General features: G+C 46.5%; 1 protein-coding gene across 1 annotated transcript in view; it reads right to left on the bottom strand.

The window, feature by feature from the left end:
• LOC134019210 (dedicator of cytokinesis protein 3-like) overlaps nucleotides 1–11,699 on the bottom strand; it is an 87,885-nt gene extending 76,186 nt beyond the window's left edge. Inside the window, exon 1 of the mRNA XM_062459904.1 lies at nucleotides 11,145–11,699. Within this exon, the coding sequence (XP_062315888.1) occupies nucleotides 11,145–11,181 (37 nt within the window). The 5' untranslated portion in view covers nucleotides 11,182–11,699. The remainder of the gene's footprint in view (nucleotides 1–11,144) is intronic.
• Between the last annotated feature and the right edge of the window lie 3,956 nt (nucleotides 11,700–15,655).

The raw sequence follows: 15,655 nt of genomic DNA, 5'->3' as shown, positions 1-15,655 counted from the left end.
TGTGTGTATGTGTGTGTGCTGTGTGTGTACATGTAAGAGTGTACCGGTGGGGAGGGGGAGGGGGGAGTTGCGTTAGCCAGTCAGAGGTCCTGTGCAGTGTACAGAGCTGCACCACAGTGTCCAGATGGCCTGTCCTATCAGAATCTGGAGCAGTAGGCTAAGCTACCATTATATAGGGTTAGGTCAACCTAATCTCCATGCTCCAAGCTAACTTGCCGCCAAAAATCTGTGTTGATCACAGGCGGCTAGCAGATTCATAGAGAGGAAAGGCACAGGCGACCTGACAAACATGAATCTGAATGTTTCGAAGGAAACCTCTACTGTAAGTGTGGCTAGTGCCAGCCTCCATCTCTGCCCCCCCCCCCCACCCTCCCGACAGGAAGTCCCTCGCTGTCAGACTTAGACAAGCACAACGTCTGCCACGACACCCTGGCACCGGTTTCCATGACCGCCAGGATCTCCCGAGGCAACTGGCGTGACACGCGACTAACATGCTGACATGGCGCCTCGGCAACGGCCCAACACCCACTAGGAATCAGGGTAGCCTGATGGTGGCAGACATCTTGGATTGTTGTCTGTTGGCACCCCTCCCCCCCTACACACGTCACTACCAACACCCCCCATTACCACCACCACCTCCGAAAGAGAAAGGAAACAATGTTTCTGTAACATCTCACACGGATCAACCTCACAATAAAACAACATTGAGTTATTTGATCAAGTCGATGTCAGAAAGACATAATTATCAGCTTTCCATCGACATCAACCATGTATCAACAGAGAAGCTTCTTGGCTGCTCAGCTACAAGACAAAGCAGCTTACTATTTCCTCATAATCTTCAATTGTTTGCAACCAGAGACCAAAATGGCAGCTGACGGAAACATTCAATATAAATAGTTTATTCTTTGAGAAACGATCATCTCCTTGCGGTCTGATTGAAATAGTGCGTGTACCTGTGTCAGGAAGAGGGGGATGAAGAGAAAAAGGGAGAGTATGAAAGAAAGAGAAATGTTGTTCGTACATGAAAGAGAATAAAAATAGAGGGAGAGTAGGAAAGAGAACATGAGAGAGAGAGAGAGGAGAGAGAGAGAGAGAGAGAGAGAGGAGGAGAGAGAGAGAGAGAGAGAGAGAGAGAGAGAGAGAGAGAGAGAGAGAAGAGAGAGAGAGAGAGAGAGAGGAGAGAGAGAGGAGAGGGAGAGAGGAGAGGGAGGAGAGAGGGAGAGGGAGAGGGAGAGGGAGAGAGAGGAGAGGGAGAGGAGAGAGAGAGAGAGAGAGAGAGAGAGAGAGAGAGAGAGAGAGATGAGATGAGAGAGAGAGAGCGAGAGAGAGAAGAGAGAGAGGAGATTGGAACAAATCTGAGCCAGATGGCTACAACCACTTAGAAAGCAGATTAGAAGAGAGAGACCAGGCAGCCTAGTCCTCCCGGTACACAGACACATTACACCGCACACTGTGGACCTGACCCAAGACAAATCATGCTATTCAACTGAAGGTGACACCTGCAGATTTCTTTGCAGGAAACCTTTGAGCGAGTTTGTATGTGTATGTGTGAGGGGTCTGCAGGTGCATGTGTGTGTGTTTCTGTCTTCCTGTCTGTCTGACACTCTGAACACCATGATGGTCCACGGCAGAGAGAGACAGCTCCGTAATGTGATGTGGGGGTGGGGGGGGGTTATGGCTACTCCTTAACCATCTCCCTCACTCCCAACAGAAGGTTCCCACAGATTCGACCACACACACCTTCCCAAGGCAGACTGACAAACACAGCAGGGCAGCTCCATCTCTCTCTTAGAAAAACAAGTGGGGAAGAGAGGAGCCATGTTCTCTGGTAGCACAGACACCACTGGAGCCGTGGAATCATTCATGAACGTCACCAAGCAACACAACTTGGCCACTCCAAGCTATAAATGTGAAATATCTCTTAGCTTCCCGCACCTAAAGACCATTGACGGTCAACATCTTTAGCTCACAGGGTTAGTACAGTCCTCTCGAACCAGGCTGCATGCAAACTCTTCTCCATGTGCTTGCGTTGTCTACGCAGCGGGGTTCAAACACGCCACGTAGCGAGTCGTTTACAAACAAACAGGCCGCGTTAGAACCCCCCTTTGATGTCGCTAACGAGTTTTGTTACGGTAACGCTTGTTAACGAGACCAGAGAGAGTTGAGATGATGTGTTGGATGGTGCGGTGGGATCCGCTAGGATGCTCCATCACCATCCGGCTCGGGCTCTTTCACCTGGAGCCAGGGGCCCTCGGCATGGGGTGGGGGGGGTTCAGGCCTTGGGGGGGGTGGTTCAGGCCTGGGGGGGTTCAGGCCTGGGGGGGGTTCAGGCCTGGGGGAGGTGGTGGCGGTTGAGGTCTGGGGGGGGGGGCTTCAGGCCTGGGGGTGGGTCTTCAGGCCTGGGGGTGGGTCTTCAGGCCTGGGGGTGGGTCTTCAGGGCCTGGGGGTGGGTCTTCAGGCCTGGGGGTGGGGGGTTCAGGCCTGGGGAGGGTACAAACACTGGGTGATTAGGGGTTACACAGCCACCACTGGCCAACACATCTGAAGCAAAACATTCCTCCTTTTCATGGAGCCTAAGTGAATGAGATATAAAGATATAGCAAAATATTAAAATCCTATATAAAGTCCCATAAAGAGTATGAAAATCCTCTGTACTTTATAAACAGAGTAATCTGTACACTATCAGCTGTTAATATCTCTCTCATATGGGACTAGGGGTCAATGTCATCATGGCAAGTTGATCATTTATTGTTCGTGAGTTTTCCATCCCCTCTCAGTGGGAACAAAAAATGCAAACTAACCTATCATGACGCAGGCTGCCTGATTGATCAAAGCTGCGCAAAGTTCTTTTCAGGATGGCAAACATATGGTTCCACAACTACATATCCTAGGAGACACCTTGCTTCGTTTGTTGTTTCAGCAGCCATGTAAATTGGAAGCAGTCACTGTTAAACTCACATTAACTCTGAACTGTGTATGACCCCTGCTTCCCACTAAGACAGAACACCAGGGTTTAATCAGTAGCTATACTCACAGGGAAATAACATAATATTAATTTAAAACTGAAGAAATAGCAATATCTAATCTGGGGAATTTGAGGAATTTTTAAAAACAGATTATTATCTCTGTTACAGTCCAATCTCACGCAATCTTTCCCAAAATGCCAGATTCAAAGGAGATTATTTCACAATACAAACTCCAGCCCTGGACCCTGAATTACATGAGTGTTTCAATCTTCCCGAGGACCTTGAAGAACATCTCTGAGACCATTCCAAACCACCACCATGGCATCTTCCATTTTAACGTAATTTCTAATTCCAACCACTGTAGCATTCAGCGTGTGGAGGGCATCTCTGGGCTGGGACTGGACCAGGCCTTCCTGCAGCTGAACATGGCTTGGAGTGGGGCTCCCAGGCCCAGGCCACAGATGCTGTGAGTGGAGCTCCACCTCAGTCAAGCCCTCACGAGGTAACAGCAACGCGGGGGAAATGGGCCGTCACCTAATCTCCAGCAAACCTTCTGATAACACTGCATTACCATAGCGCATTTCAGATCACGCTTAAATATTTATACCTTTTAATGTCACGGCGCATTTCCATTAGAGAGGAGGGAATCAGGTCGATGTAATTGTCCATCAGTGGAAATGAGAGAAGAGGGAGAGACAATTATATATAGAGAGAGAATAGCAAGATATATATATAGAGAGAGGGAGGGATAGGGAAAATGGTTGTGCACAAAGAATGATGCAAATTAAAAATGCCAGCACATTCTTCATAATGCATGTTAATTCATGTTGGTTATGGCCTGATCTTCACTCCTACTAGTCTCTATGCCTTCTGCCCCAACCACCCCCCCACACACACTCCCATCTCTCTTACTCTCTGTACACTGTTTGGTGTGTGCAGTGTTTGTGTGTGTTTCTGTGTGTGTGTGTGGGGGGGGGGTGCACATAGCAGAACTAACACATACAAACACAGTAAAGGCATAAATCCATGCACACACACAAACAAAGTCTCAAAACCACACACACACACACAGACGGTAAACAAAGCTCTACAAATTCAGAGGTAACAACACACCCCAACATGTGTGAACACCTCGCACACAGAGCCGGGAATAAACAACACACCCCAACATGTGTGAACACCTCGCACACAGAGCCGGGAATAAACAACACACAGCAAAACATGTGTGAACACCTCGCACACAGAGCCGGGAATAAACAACACACAAGACACTGTCGTCATGTTACACAGCGACCCCCACCACTTCCCCCCCAGCCGCCACATGCACAGTCTACCCTTCAGAGAAAGCAAACTGAATAGATAATTGTTCTCCTTGCTTCTAATGGGTCATGCTACATTCCACCCCGAGTTGCTCCACAGTCCCATTAAAGCTCGCTCCACAGTCCCATTAAAGCTCCCACGCCACGGGCCAGGCCCCTGGTCAGGGGGACCTTCCGCGGAGTCATCCACGCCCCACACAGCTAGCCAGAGGTCAGCCATGTGTGCTCACCACACGTCGCTTTATGGGGGTGATTGAACAAGCGCCAATGGGGAAAACATAGCAGCAATGGTTCAAACGGATTTGAGAGAGTATGAATGCTGCCTTGCGGGTTCTGGGACACAGACATCCCAGAGAGCCAGGCGGCAGGATCCGGGGCGGGAGGGGGGGTTGGGCGGTGGTTAGCGGTGGGGGGGGGGGGGGGAGCAACATGGAAACGGCGCTCACAACAGACACGTCTCTCCGACATGATGAGAGGGAATGCAGGCGGATCTGTTAGTGACAGATCTGAATCGGAGGAGAATCCAGTGATATGTCAAGACAGACACTCAGGGGAGGGCTTATATCTGACAGTCAACATCTCACTTCACCAGCAGCCAAGGGTATGGTACCAGGGTGTACACGATCAGGATAGAGAGATAGTGGCTTTAACTGGAAGCACTCAACACAATGAGACACTAAGAAAGACAGAGAGAGAGAGAGAGAGAGAGAGAGAGAGAGAGAGAGAGAGAGAGAGAGAGAGAGAGAGATGAGAGAGAGAGAGAGAGAGAAACAGAGAGAGAGAGAAACAGAGAGAGAGAGAAACAGACAGAGACAGAGAGAGAGAGAGAGAGAGAGAGAGAGAGAGAGAGAGAGTGAGAGAGAGAGAGAGAGAGAGAGAGAGAGACAGACAGACAGACAGACAGAGAAATAAAGTGGGAGAGACTGAGAATTAAAAGAGAATAAGAGAGAAAAAGAGAGAGAAAAACTGAAAAAGGAAAGAGGGAGAGAGAGAGAGATAAAGAAAGAAAGAAAGAATAGAAATACATTCGCGTAGAAAATTGGGACGCATCCGCTTAGCCTCTGGCCAACACTGACATCTTTATCTGCACTCAAATGGATGAGGGGCTCACGGCCAAACAAAACACAGACCATCAGAAAATACTACAAGACAAGAATTGGTCCAACATTTCTCAATCCCAGTGTTTACGCTGTTTAAGCAGTGTGGCAGCTTAAACCAACATTTGTTCCTAAGTTAACTAACCGGATGTGGTCTTCCTTTAGTAGGAACACTAATGAATTTAAGCACCATAGGGCTGCCACCAAATTAAAACTGCTTCCTGGATGGGGCTTTGGTAATAAATATGTTATACTTGATTGTTGGGTCATGTATCTGAAATGACTTTGTCCCTAGGGGATATCAGAGAGTTCTGCCAACTCTGCCAACTGAGTTCCTATGCCCATCAGTACAAATGGGCTGAGGCTGGGGCTGGGGCTGGGGCTAGGACTGGGGCTATGGCTGGGGCTGAGGCTGGGGCTGAGGCTAGGGCTGGGACTAGGGCTGGGGCTGAGATTGCTTAATATAATGTGTAAAATAATGACTGTTAGCCAGTGCTTTTGTTGTAACAACTGCAAAACAGGACAACATGTTTTCTTGCTGCACAACACTGCAGAGAAGTTTTCCCTCCATGCTCTCTGGTTGTTATGGCGATGGTGGAGTCCGTCTTGCCAGGGTTCCGCAGGCACCTCATCACCCCGCTCTATTCCACAAGTGTCGCCATAACAACGACAGAACTCTCAATCAGACACACTGACACACAGACACACCTACAAACACAGTTTCACACACACACACACTCACACACACACACTGACACACAGACACACCTACAAACACAGTTTCACACACACACACACTCACACACACACACTGACACACAGACACACACACCTACAAACACAGTTTCACACACACACACACTCACACACACACACTCACACACACACACTGACACACAGACACACCTACAAACACAGTTTCACACACACACACACTCACACACACACACTGACACACAGACACACCTACAAACACAGTTTCACACACACACTCACACACAGACACACTGACACACAGACACACCTACAAACACAGTTTCACACACACACTCACACACAGACACACTGACACACAGACACACACACCTACAAACACAGTTTCACACACACACACCTACAAACACAGTTTCACACACACACTCACACACAGACACACATGCACAGAGAACATTTTCTCACACCGTGCACAGAAAGAATGTAGGCTAAATATCAAAAGGAATCCCAGGGCATAAAGGCAAACTTTCGTTTCCAGATTCCCCAAAGATTCAAGAGATCAAAGCCTGGGTTAAACTTCCAGTGACGGCGTTCCGACGAAGGACAGTTTTAGAGTCTCTGCTCCGGGCATCACACTGTAGCCACGGCAACAAATCAAAAGAACAGGAAGATGAGTGAATGCGGCGAGGACGGCTAGGGAGAATGTGCTCTGAACTAAGGCAGCTGAGCTTGACTTAACAACCTGCCTCTCACCAAACGAAGGAGAAGAAGATTCAAGCTCTGGTTCCTCTCCTCTGACACAGACCAAGAAGACCGGGACAACACAAGGGAACAAGGACCAATAGAACAAGGAGAGAGATTGTGATGCAACAAGACAAGAGGACCAGTAAACGTACTACAGGAAGTGTCGACTCAAGGGAGCAGGAAGTAAGGACTCGAGGTTGCGTGAGGAGACCCTGGACGTCCGACCCTAAAGATGTTCAGCACCATGGACAGCACCATGCCGCCCTTCTCCTGGTTCTCACTAAAAATGACTGGAACATGTACAATACAACCTATACTACTCTTAAACTTAATACTCTACAACAGCCTTTCTCAATCATTCATTTGAGCCAGATGTGTTCCAAGAGGGAAACATCTAAAACATGCAGGACAGGGGGTCCTGAGGACCAGGGTTGAGAGAGCCTATGGCGCACACCCGGATATGACCAGGGGTTACCCTGGGAGCACCACAGGGGGCTGAGTTCATCCAGCCAACTCTGTAAACACCCCAGACACAGGCTAGACATGGCCTCCTGGCCTCAATAGGCAGTCAAGCATCTCAACACCCTACAGTGTTGCTACATGACAGGCACGCAGCTGCGCTGAACTATGGGACTGATCCAATGTAACATGACTAACATGTGTATTGACAGGAAAAAACATGGCCCTGGGCAAGGGGAAAAGCAAGCTTTCACAGCACATTACACGACAGAGAGAGTTAAGTGTGGATTGGAGTCGAAACTAACAGGGACAAGCCTATGACACCCAGCCAAGCACTCCTGGCTTCACTTCCTGGACCCCTTCGGGGACGGAAGGTTTCGGGGGGTAGAGCCGCATGGTGATTGGCCCAACGTGGAGTAGCTAATGATGATGATGAAGTTGAGCTGGCCCGTTCACGCATGGTTAGCCAAAAGACAAACAGAGGTCTTAATTAAGCAGAAAGATGGGGCCTTTCTGGAAGTAGGTGAAGAGAGGGTTATGCCCTGAGAGCCAACACATCTGCCCTTGTTATGATTAGACTGTGCTTACATGCAAAAGCTCAAGGACGCCCCCCAAGCTCTGAGACATGGAACTCTGTGAATCATTTAGGAGGTACAGGACTGTACATGTCCATGTCTGCATGTTTAAGAGAGATGTGGAGTTCAGTAGAGGCCCTGACTGGCGTGCTTGGGTCTAAACAACAGGGAAGGTTGGTGTTCTGTGCGATGCGTTTACCAGTCTGACCTGAGGAGGCCATGGATGAGTTCCTGTCCCTCCAGATGTCTTCACACACACGTCTTCCTATCTCTCTCTCTTTCCCCCACACCCTCCCCTTTCTCTCTCTCTTTCCCCCACACCCTCCCCTTTCTCTCTCTCTTTCCCCCACACCCTCCCCTTTCTCTCTCTCTTTCCCCCACACCCTCCCCTTTCTCTCTCTCTCTCTTTCCCCCACACCCTCCCCTTTCTCTCTCTCTCTCTTTCCCCCACACCCTCCCCTTTCTCTCTCTCTCTCTCTGCCTGTCCCCACCCTCTCTCTCTACACCTCTACACACGTTTGTAAACAAAAATGGCTACAAGACGATAATCACAGTAAAGGCCAGTGCACAGTGATATGTGGATAAAGCCATAAATAACAGGCTATGCAAAAAGATATAACAATGTATAGTTAAAACTGCAGTCCATAAACGAAATTGCAAAAATGAATGGAGATTAGTATGTGTGTGTATGTGTGTGTGTGTGTGTGTGTGTGTGTGTGTGTGTGTGTGTGTGTGTGTGTGTGTGTGTGTGTGTGTGTGTGTGTGTGCACATGAGGAGGGCTGCCTGCTACTAGCAGTCAACTCTGGGTGAAGGAGGAGTAGATGACTTCCTTTTCTATTTACTAGAGGGATATGTGTAGAACTCAGCTGGCTGGGGCTAACCTTGCAGAATGATTCACTTCCGAAAACTCAGTACTCCTCTCTCAAACAAGCTGCCTTTCAGTTTAATGGTACTGCTATGTCCTCATGTTTATTGATTTATACATAAGACATGGACAAATATCATGACCAATGAGACACAGTTCAAAAAATGACCAAAATTCATATGGATTATTTGCATCACTCCATCTGTTTACCATTAAACCTGTAGAATACACGTGGAAGGTCTGCTATAGCTACATTTCACGTATTACAGTTATAGTGTCTATAGTTACAGTGGTCTACAGTAACAGTTGTGTACAGTTACAGTGGTCTAGTTAAGGTGGGCTACAGTAACAGTAGTCTGCTGTATCAGTAGTGTGAGTGTCTGGAGTACTGTAGTGTCACGGTACAGCTAGAGCAGACCTCCCTCCAGGCTTCATCCCCGGTCTCAGCTGCACCCAACAGTGTTGTTAACACGCACCTCAACGCATCCAGGCATTCAGAGAGACAGAGGCCCCAGACTGCGTGAGGAGGCAAGTCTAAGGGGGTCAGATGGCTGAGCGGTTAGAGAAGCGGGCTATTAATCAGAAGGTTGCCGGTTCGATTCCCGGCCATGTGGAATGACGTTGTGTCCTTGGGAAAGGCACTTCACCCTACTTGCCTTGGGGAGAATGTCCCTGTACTTACTGTGAGTCGCTCTGGATAAGAGCGTCTGCTAAATGACTAAATGTAAAGTCTGTAGAACAGCACTCCTCCTCCTCTTCCTCATGCCCCAGTCTCTCCATCCAATAAAAGCGATAGGAACAGACAAAGTATAGCTGCTATCAGCTTGGTAACTACTGGCTTTGAGATGTGATTACGGCGCTGAATCAATACGTTTTATGGGGGGGGCATAGAGACAGAATATCTCTTGTTTTCACCCAGGGTATCTTCCCGAGAAATGGATTCATAGACCACGGTAATTACAGAGGGTTAGTCTTTGTAGGCACAAGTACTTTGAGGATCCAACACACTGATAGAAGTCGACATGCACAGCAGAATATGCATTACAAATGTATTCTTCCGAACAATAGTGTGTCTGTACAGCTAGTCAGGGCAAATCTTTATCCAACAAGCACTGGAAAACAGTTTGGACAGTTACTGGAATCCAAAACACAAACGCACACAGCCTCTCTCTGTCAGTCACTCAAAGCACACACACACACACCCACACAAACAAACACATATTCTCTCTCTCTCCCTCTCTCTCTCTCCCTCTCTCTCTCTGGTGAGAACTGTGCACTAGAGGGCCTGTAGGCTGGGGATGCATTCAGCGTGCTCCATCCCTCACCACAAAGACCCATTCATGTGTTGGCAGGGTGAATAGCTGTTTTCTAAGGCTAGCCACAAAACTGGGGCCTTTTTGGAGGGGCTCCATGAGTTACCACTGTCCTCCGGCTTGGTATGCAAACTCCCTCCCCACGAAAGACGGGAAATGATCTCTCTGTTTTTATTTTGTGGGGTTTTCATCTATCCAGTTCTTCTAATTATGTTGTCCAGGGAAGAAACACTGCAAAGCTTCCTTCTTTGCTACCTCCTAATGGTCAGAAAGCAACTGTTGGTGGTTACCTGCTGGGACAGACAGGTGTCAGCAGAAACAAATCATCCGTTCTGCCTTATCTGGGTTTTCAAGTCCCTGGCCTGTCACTCTGGGGACTGGAGGCCTGTCTGTCCATCCAAGCCAGGCCAGGGGACTGCTGGAGGCCTGTCTGTCCATCCAAGCCAGGCCAGGGGACTGCTGGAGGCCTGTCTGTCCATCCAAGCCAGGCCAGGGGACTGCTGGAGGCCTGTCTGTCCATCCAAGCCAGGCCAGGGGACTGCTGATCTGTTCTGAAAACACCACCAACCCTTTAACCCTGCTCCCTGTGCCTGACTATACATGTGTATGGTGTGTGGGTGTACCACTAGGGTCCTGTCAGAGTGCTCTGAAACATCGGAAAGAGCTGACCAGTTTAGCCCAGGCCAATCAAGGAGTCCACCCCTCACCTAACGTATAATAGGTTTGTTGCTCACAGCAACCTGTATGGCCCGGGCTATTTGGAACCACACGAGACGATAATGACGTTTAATGATGGCTTTTAAAACCTATTAACCCCCAATCATTTATCTGACAACATGACGTGTTTTCGGTCGATATAACGGAGTAAAACGCATCCAAGGTACCAGTCGTTAGATAGAGATGCAGATCAGCCTGCTACAAAATACTTGTAAAAAATTAAGAATCATGTCAGGGACGCAGGACACTTGTCGCAGTGTCACAACTCAGCTCGTGAGAGCGATCGGAACATGTTTAGAATAAACATGATTTTTTTTATGGGCCGCTAAGTCATTATCAATACATGCACGAACCTACAAGGTTGATTAACTTACCAACTCCGATTTTTTCTTCCTCGGTCGGGGTCCACATGATGCTTGTGAAATTCCCAAGAAATAGAAAGCAATTCAACCGTTTTCATGGAAAGTCTCAAAGGAAAAGTTGCATTAATCGTTCAGGTTCGTAAAAAAATTACAAAGTGTTCATGTCCTCATTTAAGATAAAAAATAAAGTGGTGGTGCTGTCTCATTTTTCGCTCGTCAATCGATGCATTTCTTGTCCAACCTGCAATACATTTTATCATTCAGCGCTCAGTCCATCGCAATCTGCTGTTGTCCGTAGTAAGCCCTGCCTCTGCTCGTCTGTGAGAATTCCTTTCCCCAACTCTATCAATGCAGCATCATACCGCTGACAGGATGGAGACTGACCGTGACCGTTATTTATTTATTTTGTCTGTGCGGCAGCAGTCTTGTTTTGTCCTAATCCCGGTAACTCGAATGACAGAGCAGTCTTTAACGTTCCCTTTCGTCGTTACGAAGTGACTAGGCTATTCGGTCATTTCAAGATTTAAACAGTGTTAACCATAACACTGCGTAAAAACACATAGCCTTCATCCCGAGTTGTTTACGATGAAGAACTGTGTATATGTGTGTTTGTGTAAAAGGGATACTTAGACAGTCGCTGCGCCATCTAGGCAACCCAACAGCCCCGTCACATGACGCACGAAAATAGCTACATACTTCATTCTCGGATGGGACACGAATGGGACATTGAGGGACGCATCTCATATCAGAGCCTAAACGATGGTCTCTCTCTTTCTCTGCCCCTCCCCCCCCCCCCACTCTCTCTCTCTCTCTTTATCTGTGTGTGTCTGTATGCTTGAATGTGTGTCGACACTTACACATCAAATGTAAATAAATACAAATGTTGCTCTAGTCATTACTGTTATTCATGCAACATTTAGAATGCAACTAGGTCAAATAGAAGCACCTGTGGTTCATAACTTCATCCAGAATAAAACAGCTGCATGGAAATTAAATCTTTTTCAATGACCATGAACGCACTAGTCTGAGCACTGAGGAGGATTGCAGTTTCTTAGTACATGAGGTAACCATGGTGATCCAAGAGGGCTACCTGCTGCATTTCCAGATGGTCATTAGAGACGGCCACTGTAGCCAGGCGGACTATGGGTCCTGCTGTCTGTTCTAACAACCTGCTCTGATGAACTGGGTGGTGGACCATGGTTGAAGAAGCTAATGTGTTCTACTGGCACTTTTTAAATGATATAACAATGATTGCTACAGAATGCTCTGGGTAGCAGTCTGTACTCTCTGTCTGTGGACTTCTGTGATGCTCGGATAACTGCCTTCAACACTGTTCGCTGTGTTTGTGCCTTGCCACAAACAGTCTCTGCTTTTTAGAGAATATATCTAAGCATCTTAGATAAGCTGCCCTTGTCTTACGTAAGTGACACAGCACATTGAGAATGGGAGAAAGAAGCTAAGCCATTGTGTTAAGATCAGCCTGCCATACTCCTCAAGGCCAAAGAAAGAGTGTGAGAAAGCAAGACGGAGGGAGATAATCCTGCGCATGTGTTAAGTGTTCACACTCATTCAGTAACGGTTCGGTGCAGACCACCAACAACCTAAGAGCCGAAGTCTCTCGTGTTAATACAGAGGGCAATACTGACATCTAGTGGCATTGTCAAAACATCCACGTAGAAATCTGCACTACACTTGGAAAAAAAGAGCCTTATTCTTCTTTCATTTTTGTTCTGACGTGCAGTCCACGCGATTTTGTGTTCCTGCGTGTCTATTTTCTAGAGACACGCTACGAAATACCGCTCTAGCAAAAAAATATGAAAAGCTGAAATTTGTCGTCATATTGTAGTCCAAATTCACATAGAAGAGCGTCTTAAAAATAAAAAAGAGCGTCTTTTTCGGACTTCCGGTTCCTAAAGGGAAGTCCCTTAAAAAAAATCTAAAAGGATATGATACATTTAATTCAATAAGGTCGCTCTTTTAGTAGGTATGAAAATTATGTAGACACTGTCGGGAACAAACAGCAGGCATAAAGATTAAATGAAACTAGAGAGGGTACAATTTCTGGGGAAATTGTAGGGTGTGCTTGCTTGCGTCGGTTGCACAGCAGGGGTCCGTTTTTGAATGACATTTTTACAACTGATTTCTGTATATTTTATATGAAAATGCATACTTATTATTTATAAAGATTAAATAGATTTAAAAGCATTTTTTTTGCTGCTCATTTACAACTGAAAATACGAGTGAAGTGTAGAATGAAATATGATGTCTTCTCATTTCCCCTGCAAGAGGCAGCCTCAAAGCTGAATCAACGAATACATTTGGCAGACCGGTGTAAAAATTGACCTAATCTCTATGACTTAAACGTCCTTTTAAGTTTTCCCTTCCCATGATATTTTAAGGCATTTAGCCTACTCATATTGCATTCATTCATGAATAAAGAACACCCTTTGAAGATTATTCTAAGACGTTACCGGCAGTAGAAGATGGAATCGCGAGTCAAACATTACCATCTGCTAACTGAAAAAATGCCCTCAAAAACGTAAATAAGCTTGACATTTATTTAGTGGAAAATCGCTCATTCATAAAAAGCTCACTGGTAGCGATCATTGTAGATGTGGCCCATATTTGGTGTGGGGGTACCCACTTGGATGTAGTATCAATGTGCCAAATTAGAACATTTATGACCAGGGACTTTTTGAGATATTGGGGCGCAAGGAGAAGAAAAATAATAATAATAAGAATACCAACAATAACACTAGGTTCCCTCCTACCGGAGGAACCTAATAATAATACCAACAAACACAATAGGGTCCTCCTGACGGAGGAACCCTAATAAATATATATGTGAGATAACAAAGGTTGTGCCCTTGCCGAAGGCAAAGCACACCCAACTACAACACCAAGTGCTATACGTCACCTCCCACACATTAGCCTCGCTCAACTTAAAGGTGCAGTACGGTTTTTTCACCTTTAAAGGAGACATGACATGCTGTTTTTGGATGCTTTTATATAGGTCTTAGTGGTCCCCTAATACTGTATCAAAAGTCTCTTTACCGAAATTCAGCCTTGGTGCAGAATTACAGCCACTACTAGCAGTCCCACAAGGAGCTTTCCTCAGAACGCGCTGTTTTGGTGTCTGTAGCTTTAAATGCTAATGAGGAGCGGAGGGGCGGCACCATGCGCTAATGTTTACAATGGATGTATGCAATGGCTGTAGCCCGTTGCTGTAAGATGCCTTGAATTTGCCCATTCTCATCTGATAACCCTGGTTTGCAGAGGTACACACTCAGTCATTTCAATGAGGGGAAAGGCGGATATCGCGCACGCCATAACACCAACAGCAGAACGGTTATCCAAATAACAAAAAAGTGTACAACACTCACGTTACAGCATGTGTATTCACACACATACTTGATGCTATCTACCTTTCCATTAGCGACAGTAACTCAGCTGTTAGATGCAGAGCTAATGTTACAGCCACATTCTAAGGCTAGCAAGCTAGGTAACCATATACAGTAAAGCTACAAAATGATATAGCGTTAGTTAGCTACTTGTCCGAGGTTAGTAGCTGGACGAAAGAGAGTTAGTACTGATCCAGAATTTAATTTCAGCAAGGCCAGTTTTGTATTAGCTCAAGTTGAGGAAACAGTCCTGGCTGAAGTGTTTGGCGCAGACATACAAAACAAATATCCGCCTTTCCCTTCATTGAAATGACTGAGTGTGTACCTCTGCAAACCAGGGTTATCAGATGAGAATGGGCAAATTCAAGGCTTTTCCAGAGAAAATAAAAATATGATACTGGGTCTTCAGAGGCTCGGATGAAGGAACTGTAAAAATATTTTTGTTTTCCTTTGTACATCCAAACTGAGCAAATGTAATGCTTCGTTCGTTTGCAAGCCATGATGTCTCTCGAGGATAAAAACACTTGCACGGTCGTAGCTCAGTTTCTTATGGGCGGGCCAGATTCTCTGGGCAGGCAAAGCAGAGAGAGGGGAGGTAACTTTCCTCCTTGTGACGTAACAAAGAGGAGATTTTCAAACAGAGCAATTGAGCTTTCATTTTCTGAAAGGCGGAAAAGAACACCCAGGGCTTGGTTTATACCGATCGAAAATTCTAGCCACAGGGGGACCAAAGGCAGGCTAGGTGAACTCATATTAATGTTAAATAACCTCCTAAAGTGAAGTTTTCATGTCATGTCACCTTTAAATTCAATTATTTTGACCCCAGAAACCAGTATAGGATGAATCGAAGTGATGAAAAAAATCAGTCAGAGAAAGTACTTACCTAAACAAGCGTTGTGTCTCTTCTAGTTCCCCTAATTCCAGATAAGGTGAAATGCAAACGATAGATTATCAGTTTTGTTTGTGTGTGTGTGTGTGTAGGGCAGGGGAGGGGGGGGGCAATCCACAAGTTTTTTCCAACCATATACCTGCATGTTTGTGTGAGTATGACATACACACAGATGTACAATGCAGTCAAGCAAGAAAAGTGAGAGAAGGGGTGGGGGCCATTAATATTCACTT

This window comes from Osmerus eperlanus, chromosome 1, assembly GCF_963692335.1.
Source record: "Osmerus eperlanus chromosome 1, fOsmEpe2.1, whole genome shotgun sequence".
NCBI classification, from domain to species: Eukaryota; Metazoa; Chordata; class Actinopteri; order Osmeriformes; family Osmeridae; genus Osmerus; species Osmerus eperlanus.
The sequence above is the reverse complement of the archived record's forward strand: the minus strand, read 5'-3'. Positions and strand labels throughout refer to the sequence as shown.